General features: G+C 42.0%; 1 protein-coding gene across 50 annotated transcripts in view; it reads left to right on the top strand.

Annotated features, from left to right (window-relative positions):
- Positions 1–18,051, top strand: part of SORBS1 (sorbin and SH3 domain containing 1) — a 230,003-nt gene that overhangs the window by 94,628 nt on the left and 117,324 nt on the right. For all 50 annotated transcript variants that reach the window (XM_053207922.1, XM_053207918.1, XM_053207919.1 and 47 more), the window contains exon 3: positions 17,081–17,135. In XM_053207922.1, coding sequence (XP_053063897.1) covers positions 17,126–17,135 — 10 coding nt within the window. In that variant the 5' untranslated portion in view covers positions 17,081–17,125. The remainder of the gene's footprint in view (positions 1–17,080; positions 17,136–18,051) is intronic.

Below are 18,051 nucleotides of genomic sequence, written 5' to 3'. Positions count from 1 at the left end.
ATTTTGGGCACATTTGATTTCTTGGCTTTCTCAATTATCCAGTTTAGGAATATTTAAGCTGATAGATGAATGTGCTCCTAGTAGATTTCTCATTTGGAAACCCTGTGCCAGACAATGTGCAGATGGGGCAGCAGTCATGCCTGGCAGGCCTAAGTGCAATTATATTTGCACGTTGTTTTACTCACTGTGAACAGTTTGCAGGGGAAAAAGGAAAAACTGTCTCCCTGCTGAAATGAAATTCTGACACAGTCAGTGCAAATTATATATTCTATTTAATTTGATGCAACAAATTCATAATAATCTCCAGTTTTGTGTCAAGTGTTGGAGCTGTGGGCATTTAATACTTGGAACTGCCGTAACTTGGTCATATTGACCAGTATTTCTCAAAGCATGGCCTTAAACCACATCCTCCAGAAATGCAGATTTTAGCCCCCCCCCCCCCCCCCCCCCCACGCCTTGGAACTTCTCAATCCACATGTCTGGGAGCATAAACTGTAATCTGCATTTGAGACAAGTGTCCCCTCCCTGTGACCAACATACAGCAGTTTTTGAGGCCCTCTGATACAGCGGGAGCATTTTTTATGAAGATTATTTTAGTTGTGCTTTGAATTGAAAAAACATTTTTAAATCCAGAGAATTCAAATTTATAATGAAAATTGAAGTCCAAGTTAAGAACTTAGTTGAAGGGCACATGTAAAATGCTCCTGTTCTTTTCTGAATTCTCTGATTCATCAGAGTTGACTAGGAGCAGGGTTACAAGCAGTACTTTAACTTTTTCAGCATCCATGATGAAACGTACATTTGGGGAAATCATTAATTATTAAGTCATGTTTGAATTTATAAAATAGGGAATTACTAAGTTTGGAGGAAAAGGGATGAAGAGAAAGACCCAGTGTTACCTCCTATCAAGGGTTAAGACCAATATTTATTTACTTGGGGGCAAAAGTAAAGACAATAGCCAGTTCTCCACAAAAAGACAATGATGGTTTTATTGGGCTCTTTCCACCACATAGCAGCATTTTTGGCCTTTAAAGTAATGAAATTAGAGGTCAGTTTGTGGCTTGCCATATTCTGTATTGCAGATGCATCTTTTAAGGAAAAAAAAATCAGGACATGAGAAAAAAATCACTTTATCTTAAAGTTTCTTTGACTTAAAAAAATGATTTCATATAACATATCTATATTTAAATTCAATTTCTTAATGTCATTTGTGTAGATTTCAGTGATAGAAGAAATGAATAAGATTTAACCTTTTTAGTGAAGTATTTTATATGTACTTATTTAACTGTAATAATTCTTATAAAGAATTGATATTTTTGTTTTAATATTATTTGTGTTGGTCTACTATTCACTGACACCGTTTTACTGATCTTTGGGGACTCACTGCCCCACTGCCTGTGTCTTCCTCCATCTGTTCTGTCTCCCTGATGATAATGGACCCAGCACGTTCTGAGAGAAACCGCACTATATTTTCAGCAGGAGCAGAGCACCACTCTAAGGATGAGTTCCTTATCTTCCATACCGTTGCCTGAGAACTGCCTTCTAGCACTGTGATCTGTGAGCTACCACGACCCAGGCGTTCAGTCTGTTTTCTTTGCTAGGAATTTCCAGAGCCACGGCTGGGTCACCCTTTGCCTTTTCTGGCAGCTGGTTTTACTCTGAATTTAATGAGGGAGCTGAGCTGAACGGCCAGAGGAGGATTTCCCTGTCTGGCCCCTCATTGGAAGAACTCGGCCGCTTGTCCACGTTCAGTGAGTCAATGCCCGCTGCTGGGCACTTCCAAGAATAGGCTCTTCCAAGCCGGTGTTCATCTGGTCGGCGTCTAGGGCACCTTCCTGAACTCACCCACTTCTCCCTCCCTCCTCTTTCAGCTTTGGTGTAAACGAGCAATGAAGCCGGAGCATAAGTATTTTAAATTACACCTATATGTAAAATTTGGCATCTCTGGGATTTTCTGTTCACTGGTTGGACTTTAGCAAAGTATGTGGGCACACTTCATGTAGTCCTCTTGGATTTCATGCTCCCCAGGGCACCACCGTACCTGATTCACTGCACTTAAGTTTTTTATTTACTTTTTATTTATTTTTTTATTTTAGTGAGCAAGCCGGAGACAGGGGTGGAGTGGGGGAAGAGAGAGAATCTTAACCGGGCTCTAAGCTCAGCACGGAGCCCAGTGTGGGAGTTGATCCTGCGACCCTGGGATCATGACATGAGCCGAAATCAAGAGTTGGATGCTCGACGCATTGAGCCACCTAGGCGCTCTGCCAGTTTGTTTTTAGAGCTGTGATATTAGCACGTGGGAATTTGAAATGCTTCATCACCATGCTGAGAGGTCAAGTGTTTTTCTTGTCTGTTTTTAAGAATTTTGAGCTCATATTTTAGTTTCTTCTCCCCTTATAACCCAGTATATTTACTTAGGCTTTACATTTTTACATAAGGAAAAACCTATTTTTGCACTTTTATTATTAAACGGGTAGGAAGAAAGTCTATGATTGTGTGTAATATATTCACCAAACTCCGCAAATACTGCAGCTCCCTGTAAGAAGATTGGGAACCAACCCAAGAGTTCTAAAGTTACATTTTTATGACGGGTTTTTGTTGCACACTTCAAGGGCAGGAGAGATTTTTGTGTGGGACCCTTATTTTTCCCCATCTCTGCAGTCTTCTTAATATGCTCTCTGTTAGAATCCTGGTGGTTTGACTTCCAGATCTATACAACATACTATAAATTAAAATAGAAGAACCACTGTTCATTCCTCACATTTAGTGAACTTTTATTGCATGAATTAATGGGTTCAGCAGCACCAAAGGGCATTTGATTGTGGGCTTGCCTTAAATTAATGATTTATTTTTAAAAAGGAGAAAGCCATTTATTCCCCAACTTTGTACTTGTGTGTAAGATTTTAGAATTTAATTTTAAAGACATTTGGGTTTACTATAAATGTTATGAAACCTTAGATTTTAGTTTTCTACTACTGCTTTTTTTTTTGACGAAAGAGAATGCCACAATGAAATTTTTCAAAGCCATTTAGAATATTTTAGTACTCTCATGACTTACAAACTCATATGATCGTAGATTCTTGTCGTCAGGGAGATTAACTTCAGGAAAGCACAGCAGGACCCCAAACCTAGGAGCTGTCACCTCTATTGCTGACACGGTTGGCTTTCCCCACTGTGTCCTGTTGGACTTCAGGGCTTCTAATATTTGGAAATTGTGGTCCTTTCCAGCCCTGACGTATTATGATACTCTGAGAGTCCTTTGGCCACATGAAACCTTCTTAAAGACAGACCGCATTGCATTTCTTCCCCATCCCCTTTTTCTTTGATTGAACTCAAATACTGACCTTCTTACAGACAGCCAAAGGCACTGCTGTTCTATAACCTGCAAAGTTCTATACAAATGCAGGGTGCTGGGTGGAGCTACCTTAAGTTTTGTGTGTTCTCTGTCCAAGGCAGAAAGCCTTCATTCCTGGCAGTGCCCCTGCCTCCTTCCAGCAGAATCCCGGTAAACTGTTGTTATAGTAAAACAGTGACTAACTCGAGCCTTTTATTAACCAGCATTTCCACCCACCTACTACTATGCTCATTTTTGGAGTTAGAACGAGACAAATGGGAAATAAACCAAATATATCAACACGTGATCATTTATTGAATTCTTACCGTGTGCAGGCACTGCTACACGGGCGATGCTTGGTCCCATTAATCCTTACAGCAGCAGGGAAATTAGTGCTATTATTAATCCAGGGGGAAACTGAGTTTCAAAGCGGTAGGATCACTGCCTCAACACCTGGAACTATTTGCTGATAGAGCTCAATGTGAAGCACTTAATATTCTCTTAATCAGGCTCCTTAATCTAGATCTCAGGATCATCACATTAACTATAATTGAATACATAGTTCTCTTCCAACATTTTTTGTCATATTTACATGAGTGGTGAATTGTGAAGACAGGGTCATTTTATGTCGAGAACTATTCTCTTTAACATTGGTTTGAAAATGATCCCTCAATCGTCATGTTTTAGTCCATGGTAGTAGTTGTTAATTGTAATGTCTCCAGTTAGTAAGCTTCATGAGTAATAAAGGATTTTTGACACCTTTTGTTTTCTGATAATTTCATGTCAGCCACCAAGGCAAATGGGCAAAAAATAAGACTAGCCGTGGGCAAAAGTGGCAGAGTGAGATTTAAGGAGTAAGCTCCAAAAATCAGATTCTCTCTGAGCAGCAGTTTTTGCTGCAAATAAGCAAGATAAGACAAATGTAGAAATTGTCAGCTGTGGTTGCTGTAATCAACGCTTTTGTGGAGCTTTTCACAGCCAAATGGGCAAAACAAGTTTGCTGGGAGCTGCTTTCCTGGGCAGAGAGGGTATATGTGGTTGAGGGAAATTGGAGGAGGAAGTCACAAAAAGCAGTAGATGTCCATGCATTCTCCCTTGGCCTGGCCTCAGCTCATGTACTCTCCCTGCACCAGTGTCCCCAGCCCCCCTAGTTCATCCTGTGTGCCTCAGTCAGATTGATTTTGGATTAGGAAATGTCTAAAGAACTCACCTTGGGTTCTGTGGTCTGATAGAGGCAAGTACAGATGCCTTTCCCGGATTCAAGGCCAGTTGGTGACCATGTACACCATCTACCCAATGTTATTTCCATATGCTCTTCAGTAAAAGTCCTTCCCATCAACTGGATTGGACTTGGGTCTATTCTGTGTATATGCTGTGCTGTGGACTAAATACCACCTTTGTGGAACCCACCTCAGAAACCCCAGCTTAGGCGCTTTGTGAGAGCAGCTCGTGACTAGCAAAGGACACAGAAGACAATAAATTTTACGTGGAGTCAAGTGATACCCAGTAACATAACATCCATGAGAATGAACTGTGCTGTGAAAGAGCACACCAGTTACTTTGCTTCTCATGGGGAGCTGAGTTAGAACAGGGGATTGTATGGTTGGGGAAAGACAGACCATGTGACTTAGGAGGGACAGGAAGTTGGTACAGTCCCCTCTTAAGAGGGGAGCGGAGACTGTTTTGTTAGCCCGAAGACTCCAGCCTCCCTGTTGTTGGACACCTACTCAGAGAAACCAGCTGCGGAGAAAGTGGGCAGGAACCTTCCTGTCAAATGCTATTGATGATGATGATGAGAGCAGCTGACATTTATGGAGCACCTTCTAGTCCTGTGTTAGGCATTTGAAGTGCTCGCTTTCTGCATTTAATGCTCAGTGTAACACTCTGAGACTGCTGGCTGCTGGTATTCCCATTTTACAGATGAGGACACTGAGGCTTGGCAGGGTTAACTGACCGCATATCATGCCTCTGATAAGTGGCAGAGCAGTAACTGAAATCCAAGTTATTTTTACTTTAGAGTTTCTCTACACATTTTTTTAAGGTGTGTGTGAGTAACAGGGTGATGGTGGATGTCATTGATTCGTAAAGGCTACTAGAACGTGCTGTGTGTAATTCTATTCAGTTTAGTCTCCCCCAATGAACACTTTCTGTAGAGAAGTCATTATCCTAAGAACTGCAGTGTATTTTGCACATTCAGAAAAGGGTGCTTTGGTCAGCACATCCTGGTCTTTCCCACTAAGTCCTGAAGTGTTCTCTTAGCTGGCATAGTCTTACACTGGAGGGTGATTTGTAGATGCTTTTCCGTGCTGTCTTTAGTGATCATCAAGGTTTCAAAGCTCTTCGTCTTCTCCCTCCAAAGTAGGATGTAAGGTCTTGGAGGCAGGCACCATCTCTTGTTTTGACTGATAAGCTGATTAAAAATGTTCCTTGAGATTATCATCTCTCTTTTTTAGGTCTGTATATTCTCTGAATAGCCTACATGTAGTAATATCTTTCTTCAGGCAGGGACTGTGTCATGCCTCTTTGAGGCCACATTGTGGAATGGAAAGAGCCCAGACTTGGGAGCCAGCACCAGGATCTGTATTCAGCTTTCTTAGTGCTTCTGCAAGACTTTTTAACAAGTCTTCTAACTCTCATTGAGCCTGAGTTTCTCCATTCGCCGTGTGGGTATAGAAACCTTACAAGGTGTTCTCAAAATGAGAAATGAACATGCAAAGTTGCTGGTTCATCTGTCTGAAGCATGAGCACAGGCTCTTGTCTAGAATGCATGCACAGTAAATGGGTCTAGATCATCATGACTTGGTTCCTTGAGACGTGACTTCTAAGAGAGAGCAACCGTGAAGTGTCTTAAAAAACATGATGCCTTTGTCGAAAGTGTCCTTCATTGCCCGACTTTACATAGGAAGACAGATCTAGAAATGGATTTCTTGGTTCTTAGATGCTCCTCTAGTTCGTAAAGCTTAACGTTTTGTACAGATGAGTATTGGTACAGGTAATATCAGCTTCGTGATGAGATATACAGTGACCCTATTCATCAGTCTGTTAAAATAAACAGGGGTGCCTGGGTGGCTCAGTCGGTTAAGCGGCCGACTTCGGCTCAGGTCATGATCTCGCGGTCTGTGAGTTCGAGCCCAGCATCGGGCTCTGTGCTGAGAGCTCAGAGCCTGGAGCCTGTTTCGGATTCTGTGTCTCCCTCTCTCTCTGACCCTCCCCCATTCATGCTCTGTCTCTCTCTGTCTCAAAAATAAATAAACGTTAAAAAAAAAATTAAAAAAAAACAATAAACAAAGGGTAACAGGACTAGACAGCACCTTCTTTGCTAGAACCATTTTTCCTTTTATAACACAATTTACGATGTTTCATATTTATTTTTAAATTTAATTAGAAACACCTTATGAAATTAGATATTATTAATTTCCTTGGATAGGTGAGTAAACTGAGACTGAGCAAACTAAGGCACTTCCCAGTTTGTGCAACCCTGGCAGTTTGGATTCAAACCCTGTTCTTCTCACCCTGGATTTTTGTTGTTTTCTGCAGACACTAAGCACATGTAGCAACTGTTAGCATGGTTTCTTTTTCTGCATGCATTTAATTTTTATCTATATGTGTCTTTGTAGTTGATGTGGGCTTCTTAGAGACAGCATACAGTTGAGTCTTGTTTTTTTATCTACTCTGACAATCTGTCTTTTAATTGGTGCATGTAGACCATTTGCATTCAAAGTGATGATTGATATAGTTGGGTATACATAGGGCAGCTGAAGTCATAAATGTGTGTATATATACATGCATAAATATAAAATTTCTATTTATATAAAATATATACTAGATGCCAACCTGTTTCCAAGCAGTCTGGTCTGAGAGTTGTCATGGATTTTTTAAAAAAATATTGAATGTTTGCTATGAGTTTGCTACTATATTTTAGTGATGTCAGCTTAGTTTGAAGAAAACCCATTTCAGAAATTTGCACTATGTTCTCGAATGCTTGGATGCAGCTTTTATACCTGATATATTGAAAAATTGCCTAAAACCAGCACAAAATGAGATTATGAGAATAGAGAAAAAGTAGCTAATATATAATTCACTGATTATTTAGTGACTAATGGAAGTTGGGGTCTCATGTTTATTACTGGTAGGGACCCAGGGTCTGATGAAGTCCTTGGCCTCCAAGACCTGAGTTAAAGGATCATTGATTTTGGGTCTATATGTGTTCCACCTCAGTTATTAAGCAGATACCACTAAGAAGAGAGATTTTCTCAGAAGAAATAATGTTTTCAGTGTTCCATATTGGCTCTTTGCTAGGCTAATATACATTCAGTAAAAATTTCAAAACTCCTTAAGGAAAACAAGCAATTCCTGAATAAGCCAGTATTATGAATTGAAGTATTTAAGTTATGTATTTGCAAAAGACCCAGAGTCTTTTTACTGAATGGAACTTCTGTTCCCTCATTCCTGAGCGTGGTATGGGCCTGTGCTGCAGACGTCTGTGATAGATGATGTGGTGAATAGCCTTAGGAGTTTTGTGGTTCAAAAGCCAAGATGAGAGGGAACTATGGATTGTCTATAAGAGTGGACACCTCTCCTGCCAATATCAAACCCACGCTTCTTTCCCATTCTCAGGCTCCAACCGACCCCCTTTTTAGGATTTTTTTTTTTCAGCCACACTTAGTAACTTCTTAGTTACTAAGACTAGACCACTAGACTCTGGCCCAACCTTGACTCTTCTGAGAATTCAAAATGCCCCTGTCTATCCTTTCCCTACAAGGAGGCATCATGTAGTGACTGTGGAGACGAAAGGCATCATCTGTCTCCTCGGCTTGCCTTTATTAGTTTGAGGTTATATGTTCACAATGGAAACAGAGCTAAGATGTTTTCCTTTTATCTCATGAATTTGGGAATCTGCCCTGGTTTGAATTATCTAGATTGTCTCAATGGAGGGTTCCAAATGTGCAGGATGCTACAATTAGACACCTTTGTTTTAGTTCTGTAGACACAGCCATATTTGGGAAACACAAATGGGCCAGTTTTGTATTTAAGACTTGTCGTGGTTAACAATGCATGTTTGAGAAACCGTGTGTGCCCAGAGTTGTACATATAAAGAGTTTGAGAAGGAGCTCAGGGCTCTGGAATGCCATGAAGTTGGGTTTGGAGCAGGGAATTGGCAGCGAGCAGGCGTGGGGAGCAGTGGGGTACTGGGTGTGTGTTGTCACCAGGCAGCCCCTGCTGACTATTTTAAGATGAAATGTTTTGGTGCGATTGCTCCTTTAGGAAATCTGGCTGAACATCTTAGTCTTTTTATCGCCCCCCTTGTCCTCATAAGGAACTACAGGGGGGTAGTTTGGCTTCATTAAACAAAAGCAATCACTGGAGATTAATGTTGGAATCCCACATTTGGGGCATTCGCTATTAGTTCTGTGGAAGATTGCATCATGTGGGACTGTGTTCAAACAGACAGGGTTGTTAGTGGCGCGTTTTCTAGCTTGTCGCCTAGAACTTTCTGTCGAAAGTTCTGAAGATGACACAATTGCATAACAAATGCTAGGTATGAGCTAAAAAACATTACTTTTTTGTTAAAAAAAGAAATGTAGTATAAACAGTCTGGAAAATAGAAGTGAAATTTAAAAGTTACCTGTAATTCCATGCTACCAAATCATTATTAGAATTTGGGCATGTTTCCTTTCCAATATATGAAATAGGTTTTATTTTTTACATAACTAGAATCACAGATATCCTACAAACCTACACACTGCTTTCTTCACCTAATCTTATAAGAAGTGTTTTCCCATGTTGTGTGGTCTACATAGCCATTATCTGTGTAACTGTCCAACAGTCCACCCAGAGGGGTGTGTGGCCGTGTAATTGGTTTCCTGTTACTGAACACCAGAGAGTGCCCAGGTTCTCACTATTATTAGTAAAGCTGTGGTAAACATCGCTGTGTAGCTTTGTTGTCATTTGGGATTCTTTCTTTGGGCTAGATTCCCCGAAAGCACAAAGGGATTGAGGTGGATAGCTCTGGATGTGTTACGTTCAAAACAGTGATAACCGTTTACAGTGTTACTGGTAGGAAAATGTTGCCTCAGCTGAGTGTTGGTGTTTTTAAATTTGTGGACTAATTTAAGAAGTTAAAAAAAAAAAGGCATTATTTGAATCTATTTTTTTTTTTTTAAAGCTAATCAGGTTAAGTGAGCATTTTCTTATAGGTTTGTTTGTTTGCCTTTTTTCTTCTGGGGATTATTTCTTCATGCTTTTTAAATTTTTTTTCCTGGCAGTGAGTATGAGTATACTATAAGATAAAGATATTAACCCTCTCTATTATGTTCGCTGCAAATCATGCATTTTTAAAGACATAATGTAACATATGATTACGAGTTGTCACCCAAATTCTATTATCTGAAGCTCAAATAATATTGCATTTTTAAGACTTGAAACTATTTAGGGGCTGTATTTCGCTTATTGGCAATTTTGTTGGCAGCATCAACTTTTTATGTTTGCTTAAAGGCTCCATTTAAGTATAAAAGGTAAAACGTGATTGCAGATGTATTGAATCTTTTATAATTAGTCTTCTAGCTTCAAATCTGACCCATCTCTGGGAAAGGCCTGGGATGAGAGTGTGATGATTTTAGTGGGCACTTGGGCATGGGATTCCTGAATTCTGTGATTATAAATTGGTCTTGTTAAAATGAGTTCCTTATCATCACAACTTTTTGTGGCAATTAAAAACAAAACTAAGGGGTGCCTGGGTGGCTCAGTCGGTTAAGCATCCAACTTTGGCTCAGGTCATGATCTCAAGGTTCGTGGGTTCAAACCCCGCATCGGGCTCTATGCTCACAGCTCGGAGCCTGGAGCCTGCTTCGGATTCGGTGGCGCTCTCTCCCTCTCTCTCTCTCAAAAATAAACATAATAAAATTAAATTAAATTAAAACTAAAGCAAAATCCAAACCCTTTCATTTTTGTTGGGCCAGTGCATCTGGCATTAAAGGTTGAGGAGGTAAGGGAAGGGGTCTTAGTGGTGGGAAGAAACAATGACATGAATGACTTGGAGACTCTTCTTTGGGATTCAGAAGGGGTGACAAATGTGGTACAGTGGAGTTTAGGGTTTATTGAATATATGGAGATGAGCCTGGGAGGCTCATCAGGACCTTGTCTTCATGGCCGTATGGTATATTCAGGAATCTGGACTTAAATTTTTAGACCTGCATTTCCCAAAGTGTAACATCTGAGGTGAGTTGAGAAGTTATGTCTTTGAACGTTTGAAGATGTTAGCATTCATTCCTTGATTCTCTCTCCTGTGCAGAAATTATTCCTTTCTGTGGTCCCATAACACTTAGCTCAGATTGCTAGCAGAAGGGCTACCCATCATATTGTATTTCAGTGGGCCATGTGTGTCACCCTAAAATTCTGTGGTGGCCTCAAAGACTGCAGCTGTCTGATTCATGCTGGTCTCCTCTGGGCTAAGCACCATCCTGGGTACATAGCAGGCATGAAAGAAATACTGTTTGAACAGTGTCACCAGGCCAGTGTTTTAGCCACATTGTTCTTTCCTAGGAAGTTTGCTATCTTTTTTCTGTTTTCTCTGTACTGCCCAAGCCAGCCCCTCTGAGTTCACAGGGGCTCTGTGGATCATTTTCCCTGTGGGAATTTGACACATAAGAAGTTGTCTTCCCCTGCTAAAGCCACAGTGTGGCACTATATGGGCTGTATAGGGTGGTTCTGAGGCTGATCAGGCCATTGTAATGGTCAAGGAATAAGGAGGTGGAACAACACAGTGGTGAGTATGAGGATGGAAGCACAGAGGTGGCTGAGGTTATGACTCACGAAGAAGGAAGAATTGATCAGGCAGCTTGTCAGGTGTGGGGTGGGAAGGGAGTGACAAGGAAAAGAGGAGAAAACAGTGTGTGAGGGACAGTGATTCACTCCACCGTTAACTGGGTGCTTGCCAGGCACCGTACCAGATGTTGGGGTACAGAGAAGAGGGAGACCCTGCCTTACCAGAAGGTGCTCACTGTCTAGCGGGTTCCATGAATGAGGCCTGATTGGAAGAGCAGACACAGATGGGAAGGCAAAGTGGGGCAAGATGAGTGAAGGACTCAGCCGGCTCTTGCAGCTGGTTATCAGGACTCGGTGTTCAGTGAGTAATGGAGTGCTATTGAAAGGTTCTAATGAGGGAAATGGCACTTCCAGTCTGTGCATCGACTGTGGAGGGCTGATTCTCATCTGGAATTCTGTATCTGTTGCCAAGGGGCCAAAGGCTGAAGATGGCCTGAGGAGGAAGAAGAGGGATAGGGGACTTAGTAGTAGGGGTAAAAAGACCAAGAGAAACTTTATCTGAATCCGTTTTTGCACCCCAGTAAGGATATGGATTAGATTTCTGGTTTAGGAACCTTTGTTTTGTAGCCACAGAACCCAACCATCCCAGGAAAACTCAGGAAATTATAAATGAATGAAATCAGTAAAAGCACAGCCACCATGGTTGGAGTGAAAGGTGGGGAACCGGTGGGTGGGTTACGTGCACTGTGGCATGAGCGTCCTTCCAAAACAGGCAAGAAACCAGGGAAATGGGCTACGTAAACTGGCATGGATCCTTCCAGCTCTCCCATTCCAGATGAAATCCTCAAGGAAAAGAGCATGAAGAAGGAGAGGGATGAGGACCCAGTGCAGGGTCTGCTAGGTCTTTAAACTCCTGGAAGAACTATGGAGGCCCTGTTCTAGAAAGAAGATCCTCATGGGCTGACGTAAACCAATCCACGGTGACACTTAGAAATCAGGACCTGGAAGTTTTATGGGAGGAAGAAGGAGTTAAGTGTTTTAAATTCAGTGGAAAGGTCAGCGAGGCCCCGACCAGTGCAGAAGCCAGTGTTGGGCTTGGCCGTGTGTGCACTGGAAACCTTTCTGAAGGCCATTTCAGATAATTGGTTAGAGCGGAAACCAGTTGGAGAGACTCCAGGAGGAAATGAGAGGATGTGGGGGATGGCCTTTCTGATGTGTTTTCCTATAGTTCCCTCTCCAGAAGCATGGCTCTTTTCACAAAAACTGTGTGTTTGTTGTGTTTTGAGCCCCCAGCTGTGTCATGGGATTCCAGACTGAAGTTAATGTCAGGGTCGAGTTTATCCTATCTTTCTCCCCTTGAAAGGAAGTGTCAGCGACTCAATGTTTATCCTTTCTGGCTTTCTGAAGAACCTTCTGCACCCTCTCCAGCAATGTAGAGTGTGCATTTGAAGAGACATGACCATTAATAGAGATTAAGAAGAGGATGAACTGTCAAAAAATTGGAGAAATTTGGCTTTGCTGGTGGGTCAGCCAAGTATAAAAAGCAATAAGGCCAAGCATTTATTCTGGGGCTTTGTGAGCTATCACTGTTCTTTTCAAGCCATTGGAAGGAAGTAGCTGCAAATATATCAAATCAAGTCCCGGATGGGGTTCAGAGCCAGAGTATGGTTTGGTTGGAATGGGGAGCTAGCTTGCTTTTAGGCAGCTACTGTGGATTTAAGGAGGATCCTGGTTATCTTGAAGTGAAGACTCCAAAATTAGGTTCTAAAGGCTGACTAGAGACAGGGACAAAGTTCATGACTGAACGCCATGAGGATGACAGTGTCTCTCCTATGGAAACTTAAAAGTGTGTGTGTGTGTGTGTGTGTGTGTGTGTGTGTGTGTGTACACATGTCCTTATGTACATACGTGGAGAGAAACAATAGAAGCCAAACACCGTGGGCACAGGAGAAGCTGGAGCACCCTGTGTGAGAGGTCAACCCGAAACTCATTCTTTTCCCAGAATCTTTGCTGGACCTCGAGTTCATTTTTACAAACTCAATTCTTCCCTTGTTATATATCCCCGAACCATCCATATAAGGAAGGACCTTCTTTCCTTCTCCAATAAACAAGCCATATTTAGTTATTGGATCCTATTGGAGCTGGAAGCATGAGTATAATTTTTGCTTTTTAGTAATTATTCACTCTGTGTCATCAAGACTTATGTCAGAATTACAGGGTCATGGAATTAGGGAGGGACCATGCGGAACCATTAATTATCCAGTTGTATTCTTAACAAGTCTGGCTACTTCACATCTTGTTCTTCTGTTGGAATGTCTGTGTTGATGCTGTGGCCCTTTAACCAAGTACTGTAGGTCCTGACTGCCCAAGGCATGGAATGGCCACTTGACCTTCGCTGGCCCACCCAAGCTGTGACACTGTGTAGGTTCCTGCAACTCACAGTGGGATCGCTGTCCTCCAGCAGCTGTATGGTTTTGTCACTAGGTGGCACTGTTCATCTTTTTGGCTTTTACCCAAAGGTGCCTGCTTCTTTTGGAGGGGCTTGTGAGAGAAATTCCAAAGACATGCCATCATGTTCTCAACCACATCAAACTCTTTACAGCTTAGTTTTTAAGTAAGTATTAAGTGTCAGGGGGTTTTATGTAAAATAAATTCTCACATTCTACATATGATTTTAATAGCTTGCATTATTTCTAAATAAACTGCAGGGACTAGACTATGACTTTCAAGACTATGACTTTCAGACTCCGTTTGTGCCCCTTCCTGGTCACATCCTCACCACCCTGACTCAGAGCTGTTCAGGTTGTAGAGACAAAACCCTTTACTGAGCCACATGGGATTCAGATCCAGTTGGCCTTACTTCAGGGGAGAGGAATGAAGATCCTCCTCTCAGAATGAAACCTTGGGACCCGCGCCCCGCCCCCTCTTCTTGTTCCGGTCAAGATTCTCGGGTTGCAGATGACCAGAAACTGCCTCTGGCTAACTCCAGCTGAAGAGGGGGTTTGTTGGTAAGATCTTGGGTCGTTCAGATTTGTGGAGGCTGGAGAACTGCGCCCAGGACAGGGGCAGGAATTCAAGGAGACTGAGTCGGATGGAATGAGAGCGGAAATCAGGCCCTGACACGGTCTGGATGGGATGTCGCTACAGTCGCTGCCGCCACTGATGAGGACTGGACGCTGGGTGCCCTCCTTGGCACAGCTGCCACTGCCACCCTTGCTGCAGATTTTATTTTACTTTAAGTTACCCCCTCCATGTGTCACCTGCTGCAGATTCAGTCACCAAATGAGAGCCGGCAACAGAATCTCCTACCCAAAAAGTCTGTGTCCGGAGCCGCTGCTCACCTGTGCATGGTCGTTGTCACCTATTACTGTCATTCTAGTTCTTAAAATGTTCAAATAGTGTCCTGCCACTCTGGGCCCATTCTCCTTCCATCTTACAGTCCAACCACTAAATGGTTAACCCCTGGCATGGGGTTGGGGCGCAGCTCCCAGAGAGTGCTAAAGTGGTATCTTCTGTGGTTGCTGGGCACTTGTGGCAAAATGATGGTATTTGGGATATTTTTCCTGACCGTATGTACTTTAGATCAGTTTGTAAGCAAGTGTGGGGCTGACACTTAGAAATTACTAGTATCTGTATTGAAAAGTATTAAGTGTGCAAAGGGCTACCTGCGTATGACAGTGATTTTCATCATGTGTGAGTTGTGGCATCTTTTTTGCTTGATTCAGAAGACATCTCCATTCATCTCTTTCCCAGCCCGAGAATGCTGTTGTGCCATGTACTTATTTTTAAATTAAGATGAATTAAACTAAACTATACAGAGGGAGTCAGTGCGTGAATTATGGACGGTGATTACAAAAAAATATGATATAGCCATTAAATAATGGATATGATAACTGTGTAAAAATCAAGAGAAATGTTCAGGAAATCTTTAGTTTAAAAATTAAAACACAAAGCCGCCAGACATTAAGTTTACAACTACAAAAATGCTACTTGTTGAAGATAAAAGTTAGGAAGGACTATAAAGAAAGAAAATACATTTGATTAAGGTAGCTTCATGGCTGAATCAAAAACATGTCTTCAATCACTTTAAAAGTTGAACAAAACCTTAATGAAATTATTAAAGTTATTTTATAAATAAAAATGTTTGGGTGCCATGATGACAGCCTTTTTGGTCTTGGGAGGCAAACTGGGGTATCCTAAAACCGGGCTTGGGCACCACTGGGGTGTACAGAACACAGAAGGTTGTGTTCCTTAACTGAAAGAGCAAATGTTTCCACAGGTGGGGGGGAGGGGCGGCTGCTGAAGGTCACAGATAGTCTCAGGCGTATTTGACAGTGTCAGAGACAAGCTACCGCTGATTCAGGCCGCAGAGGACTTAGAATGATTTCCTTTTTGCCCCTAGCATCCTACTCAGCTCCGAGGACAGTTAGCAAGGCAGCGGCCCAAGGCAGCGGTCCGTGTGTTACCAAGGAAACTAACACAGGTCTCCTTGTGCAGACCCTCAGACCATACGGTGGCCTTCTTATTACAGGAGTCATGAACTAGAGAGTTGATGTCCTCTCCCTCATTGCTTCTCACATTTTAAAGTGCAAAGAGACCAGCTGGGGATCTTGTTAAAATGCAGATTCTGATTCAGTTGGTGTAGGGTCAAGCCTGAGTTTCTGCATTTTTAATAAGCTCCCAGCTGATGCCAGAACTGCTGGTCTGTGGACCACACTTTAAATAGCAAGGTTCCGTATATCCTGAAGGCTCGCTTTTCAGATTTCTTTCCAATATGTTCAGCTAGACCTTTTTATTCAAAATGTGTGCTTTGAAAAGTATAGAATGTTGTTGAGAGATGAAAGACCTGCACAAAGGGACGGAGAGTCTATTCTCATGAATTGAAAAATCCAGTTTTGTTAAAATGTTAATTTTCCTTCAGCTGTATAGATTCAACATGATCCCAATCAAAAGGCCAGCACCGTTTCTATTTTGTTTTGTTTTTGGTAGAAATCGGTAAGATTCTAAACTGTGTGAAAATGTGAAGGATCTAGAAGGGCCAAAAATGATTTTGAGAAAAAATGAAGTTGGAAGGCGACACTACCTGATTTCAAGACTTAGGCTAAAGCTAGGGCAGTCAGATAATTAGTTATGGGTTAAAGTCAGATCAGTGGAACAGAAGAAAGTCCAGAAATAGACCCCCACATACGTGACTAATTCCCAAATTGTGGTATGGTAAGTGAGAGAAGCCAGCTGCAAAAGATTACATACACTGTGATGCCATGTGTAAAATGTTCTAGAAAAAAGGGTTAAACTATAGTGATAGAAAGCAGATCAGTGGTTACTGAAGACTTGGGAGGAGACCATAGTGAGTGAGTAAGTAGAATGCATTCCCACCTTGGGGCCCAGAGTGCACAACCTTCAGGTCAGTCTGTTTAGGTTCCACTACCAATCTGTGCCCCTCTCTGTACCCCGGTCTCCTCATCTGTGCAAACTAATACAGTGTCAGTGCTTACCTTGTAGGGTCATTGGGAAGATCAAATGAATATATTTGATGCATCAAGAACATTTCCTTGCTCATAATAAGCTACGTATATATAGCTCATTATATATACGTAGCTTATTATTCTTTGATAATCAGTTTTTGTTGTGATTTTACCACTTTCTCACAAAATTTGGTTCTTTCCTTCACCCTCTCCTTGATCCATGTGCATTCATGGAACTTGGGGTTTTTAATAGAATCTTAGAACTGGAAGAGGTCTTGGATAGTATCTTAACAAAGTACGGGTGACAAAATGGAGGCCAAGGAGGTTGAGTGACGTGCCCAACGTCATGTTCCCACGTAGCCAACCAAGAACTAAAGGCATGGCCAGGAGACTCCTCGTTCCGCTCTGTTTTATCAAGGATTATGTATGGTGTTTGCATTCTTAATGTAAACCATTGGGACTTCTTGTGAACCCACCATTCCTCAATTCTGTTGTGTTGGTGTTTGTTTTTCTGCAGAGCAGTTCAGAGCCCCAGTTGCAGAAGACTTGTCCTGTTACCACCATGAGCTCTGGTAAGTCACTTTAAATCCTGTCTTTCTCTTCTGAACAAATCTACAAAACTGGGTGGTTTACCCAGATTTCCCACCTACTCTTAAGGCCCCAAATGCATTTTTTTATTTTTTGAGACCTGGGTAAGCGTCAAAGCTTTGTTGTAAGTCGTCATTGCTACCATCACCTTCGTTATTAATGATTTAATGAGCACCTGTTATGTCTTAAGAACTATGATCTACATTTCACATGCGCTATGTCCTAATTTTTATATATTTCTAATTTTTAAACAACTTTATTGAGATACAATTGGCATAAAATGAACTGCAGATATTTCGAGTGTACAACTTGATAAATGTTGACATATGTGTACACAGTGGCATTATTTAATCCCAGTGACTACGGCAAAAGTAAACAGATTGACCATAACTGCTCCAAGGAGTGAGCTGTTCTAACGTTTTCTTCATCGAGGCTGGAACAGCAGTTTGCTTACGTTTTTGCTATGCCTTTGGTAGTAACAATCAAGACCTAAGGAAATGAACAGTTTTTAGTATTTTTATTATTTATTTATGAGAGAGGGAGAGTGCACATGGGGGCACAGGGGAGGGGTGGAGGTGGGGAGAGAGAGAGAGAGAGAGAGAGAGAGAGAAAGAGAAAGAAAGAATGAGAATCTTAAGCAGGCTCCACGCCCAGCATCGGACACAGGGCTCCCTCTCATGACTATGAGATCATCACCTGATCTGAAATCAAGAGTTGGACGCTTAACCTACTGAGCCACCCAGGCGCCAGCCCGAGTTTTGAGTATTTTTAGTTTAAAGCGGGGATAGAAAGCACGGGCAAGGGAAGACAGAGAAGGGAACAGGTCCCCACTCGTTGTGTAGCCAAGTACTGTCAGCTTTCCAGCCCAGAATTCAGGGCAGAGAAGTTTCCATCTGGAGA

This window comes from Acinonyx jubatus, chromosome D2, assembly GCF_027475565.1.
Source record: "Acinonyx jubatus isolate Ajub_Pintada_27869175 chromosome D2, VMU_Ajub_asm_v1.0, whole genome shotgun sequence".
Taxonomy (NCBI): Eukaryota; Metazoa; Chordata; class Mammalia; order Carnivora; family Felidae; genus Acinonyx; species Acinonyx jubatus.
This window is presented reverse-complemented; position numbering and strand designations above follow the sequence as displayed.